The following is a 4,289-nucleotide window of genomic DNA, read 5'->3' as shown; positions in this document are numbered from 1 at the left end:
GTCTGGAATATGGAGGGAGAATTATTTGCCCTAGCTAGCTAGTAATATATATATATATATATATATATATATGAGACTAGGATTTAAGTAGTGATGTCCCAAAGAAGTTAAAATAAAAAACATCGGAAGCATCCTAATTATTACCCCATTGAAATGTCACGAAAGTTAGATGTGACAATACAGGCCGGGTAATAATGTTCTAATTTGACTTGGTCTCATTACATGTAGCCTTAGATACGAACAAACGAAATCTCAGGATGAGGAAAGTTCACGCTAATGTCTCTTTCATATTTTAATTTCACAATATTATTATCATATCCAGGGCAATGCCTTGATCCTTGAAAATTCTTCTAAACCTAAAGGAAAAATCTTATGGATTCTTTTGATGATTACCTAATTTTGGCCCCCACGTTACTCCTACAATAGCAAACCAGCACAAATTACTACTAATAAAAAGGAAAAAATGGGGTACACAGCAAATTAATTGACCGAACTTGAGTGATCATGGTCATGAACGCACATTGGCCCAAGTCCATGAGGTTTGGCCATTGCTATTGACCCACGAGAATGAATAAAATCTTTGGGTGGCATGGAATCATCAAGATGATGATTGTCATTTAAACACAAGAAACACGTAATAAGTGACTTTCTTTTGTTTTTTTCTATTTGTGATGGTCATGAATGGATCCTGTCCTTGATATCTTTGACAAAACTTGCATGCTGCATACAGTGTCTTTTGCCAACCAAACACCAAGATTTCTTCCCTAGCCAGCCAAGATTTCCACCTCAATTTAATGCAGTTCCCGTCCTCTCTCTCTCTCTCTCTCTATATATATATATATATATAGACACACACACACACACATGCACATACCCTCCTTTTCACACACACACACATATCTCTTCACCACGCCCCTGTCCATAAGAACTCTGGCCAGCTAGGAACCCCTTGTTTGCTTCTCTTAATTTCCTTGCTCTCAACTCGAGAAAGATAACCAAATAACAAAAATAGATCAATGGCTGAGAATCCTACCATCACAATATGTCTTATGGCAATTCTTCTTATAACTCGCTTAGCATCCACCCTTGGAAAATCCAAGCCATGGACTGGTTTTTTACCTCCTCAGATCCAAACCCTTGATTTCGCACGTCATCTTCATGTTGAACCCGATACCATCAAATCAGTCTCTTCTGATTACGGTAACATCGTCCATGAAAAGCCAGCCGCAGTTCTTTATCCATCCTCAATAGAAGATATAATGAGTTTAATAAAATTCTCGTACAATAACTACACCCCTTTTACTGTAGCTGCCAGGGGCCACGGCCATTCTGTTGGGGGACAGGCTATGGCTTCTAATGGAGTTGTAGTGGATATGATGAGTCTAAGGAATCATAAAAATGGGACTGGAATTACTGTCTCAAAATGCCCTTCATTGGGTTTCTATGCCGATGTTGGAGGTGAGCAGCTGTGGATTGATGTTTTGCATTCCACCATGGAACATGGATTTGCTCCGGTATCATGGACGGACTACTTGTACCTTAGCGTTGGTGGGACTCTCTCAAATGCTGGAATTAGCGGAACAACATTTCAGTACGGCCCTCAGATTAGCAATGTCTATGAAATGGATGTTGTTACCGGTATGTATGAATGCTCTTAATTCCTTTTTTCGTTTTCTGCCCTAGAGATTTATTTTGTCAAGCTGGAGATACCTACGTGCTATACTTATCTATTTGTTCAGCGATTAACTACAGTCACAGTCTAATCTTTTTCTATAGAGATGAAAAGGTAAATAGATGATCACACATTTTACAACATTCTTCTACTGGTGTTAGAAAAAATTAATAGATTCATGGGATCTCCCATTGAAAATCAATGCTAATTAAGTAAATCTCGAAAGTGATTCTAAACATATGTTATAAATAGCACAACCTATACCAGAACAAATTTCATTAAAATGGCCACTTGTTTTGGTTGGGCAAATTAAAGGGCTAAATAGGAGATCTCCATGGACTAAGGAGTTATTTCAGCCAAAACAGTATGTGAAGGACATTTTTTCTGTTTTTAATATTTATTGATTAGTACTTCAGCGTTTAACTCATGCGTTATATATTATTAATTAATTTGTTCTTTTTTGGGTCATACAGGAAAAGGAGAACTGGTTACCTGCTCTTCACACACGAATTCTGAGCTATTTTATGCTGTTCTAGGAGGTTTAGGACAGTTTGGAATTATAACCAGAGCAAGAATAGCTTTAGAGCCAGCACCAAAGAGGGTACGAGAAATTTTATGCTGCTTTAGAATTACCATATATATGCTAGCTAGATTTATTTTTTCACCATTTAGTGCCTCGGATATATATATATATATATAGTTTTTTTTCTCTCTCTCTCTAATTTTGTGCTGCTTATTGATCATGTATAGGTGAAGTGGGTGCGAATGCTTTACAGCGATTTTTCTGCTTTTACAAGAGACCAAGAACTTTTAATCTCAATCAATGGATGGAAGCAGAAGAATGCACTCGACTATTTGGAAGGTTCACTTCTTATGGCTCAAGGACCTCCAAATAATTGGAGATCCTCCTTCTTCCCATCATCCGATATCCCTAAAATAATGTCCCTGGTAACCCAACATGCCATCATCTACTGTCTAGAAGTAGCCAAATATTATGATGATGGGACCAGACACACTGTTGACAAGGTACCTCGTCACCATCATAATCTATCACAAGTATATAGTATAGATCCATTTCTTGATTTTCATAAGATTCTAGTGTAATAATATGGACTAAGGACAAAATTCTTATTGTAATTATTTCTTTTATAGGATCTGCAACAATTGTTCAAAGGTTTAAGCTTCGTTGCCGGATTTAAGTTTGAGAAAGACGTTTCCTTTGTGGATTTTCTAAATAGAGTCCGAAGTGGAGAGCAAAAGCTTCATTCGCAAGGATTATGGGATGTTCCTCATCCATGGTTAAATCTCTTCCTGCCAAAATCTCGTATTCTGGACTTCAACAAGGGTGTTTTCCATGACCTTGTCCTTAAGCGTAATATTACGACTGGAGTCGTTCTTTTTTACCCCATGAATAGAAAAAAGTAAGTACTGTGCTCCGTAACCTTTTCGTTTTCGGTTGAGAAAATAGGGAATATTAATTAATTAATTATTTAATTAACAATTCGGGAAGTGACCAACATCATATTAATTGCAGATGGGATGATAAAATGTCCGCGGTTATACCAGAAGAAGATATTTTCTATACCGTGGGATTCTTGCACTCAAGCGGGTTTAATGACTGGCAAGCCTATGATCATCAGAACAAGGACATATTGAAGTTCTGTGACAGAAATGGTATTGAGATTAAGCAGTACTTACCCCATTACAATAGTAATAAAGAATGGATTAATCATTTCGGATCGAAATGGAGAAATTTTCGAGAGAGAAAAGCTCAGTTTGATCCAAAAATGATGCTGTCACCAGGGCAGAGAATCTTCAATGACATATAAGGCTTAGGTTTCCTTTTCTCGCGGTGTTTCAGCTGCTAGTAGTATGGTTAGATAAGGAAAAAAAAAATAGAACTGATGCTACGAGGGAGCTGTGTAATTGGATCATGTTCCTTGAGATCTTTATCTTTCAGTAATTTTTTTTCTTAATCATTAAGGAAGGGTTTGAATGCCAACTCTTTGTGAGGTACTGAAGGTACCAAATTTCTGGGCTAGTCAGTTGGTGTACCGAAGAATTGTTTTTATCTTCTCACCTGTAAGTATTAATTGCATGGAGAACTAAATAATTAAGTGATATTGATTTTTCCGCAGTAACATTGTGAGAAAGAGGGCTATACTGTATGTGCCGAGCGAAATCCAAAACCTCCGGTACTGTACGTTTAGAAATGCATGAGCAAACGTTTTTCGAAAATACTTCTTTGTTTAGAATCTAGTCACTATTAAGAATCTTTTTATATTTGATCTTCACAAAACACATTAAATTTCTTCTCATGTTTTCTTTTTTTAACCTACCTACGTAGTTTTCGTATGAACATTATCAAAACTACGAAAAAACACAGAAAACAACGTTTGTCATCGAAAAACATTTAGCAAGAACACTTGGGAACACCTTAGCAAACCCGCTCTAAGAAGATGCGGCATTGCGGCCTCGAAAGGGGCCATAGACAATTCATAATGCATACAGAATGTTTGCAACTTGCAGGCATCCAGGAGACATCAAAAGTAGCCGCCCAACCCAACACCATTATTTTTTACCTTTTTACTTTCCAAACCTAGGTTCCACTTTTGTT

General features: G+C 37.1%; 1 protein-coding gene across 1 annotated transcript; it reads left to right on the top strand.

Moving 5' to 3' along the window:
* The first annotated feature begins 881 nt into the window (after positions 1-881).
* Positions 882-3,804, top strand: LOC105114882 (cytokinin dehydrogenase 3). The gene is made up of 5 exons (XM_011011586.1): positions 882-1,638; positions 2,146-2,273; positions 2,423-2,698; positions 2,825-3,093; positions 3,207-3,804. Exons 1-5 carry the CDS (start codon positions 1,017-1,019, stop codon positions 3,499-3,501), a joined length of 1,590 nt encoding a protein of 529 aa, XP_011009888.1. The 5' UTR covers positions 882-1,016; the 3' UTR covers positions 3,502-3,804.
* Positions 3,805-4,289: the final 485 nt, after the last annotated feature.

Source organism: Populus euphratica, unplaced genomic scaffold, assembly GCF_000495115.2.
Source record: "Populus euphratica unplaced genomic scaffold, PopEup_1.0 scaffold860.1, whole genome shotgun sequence".
Lineage (NCBI taxonomy): Eukaryota > Viridiplantae > Streptophyta > Magnoliopsida > Malpighiales > Salicaceae > Populus > Populus euphratica.
This window is presented reverse-complemented; position numbering and strand designations above follow the sequence as displayed.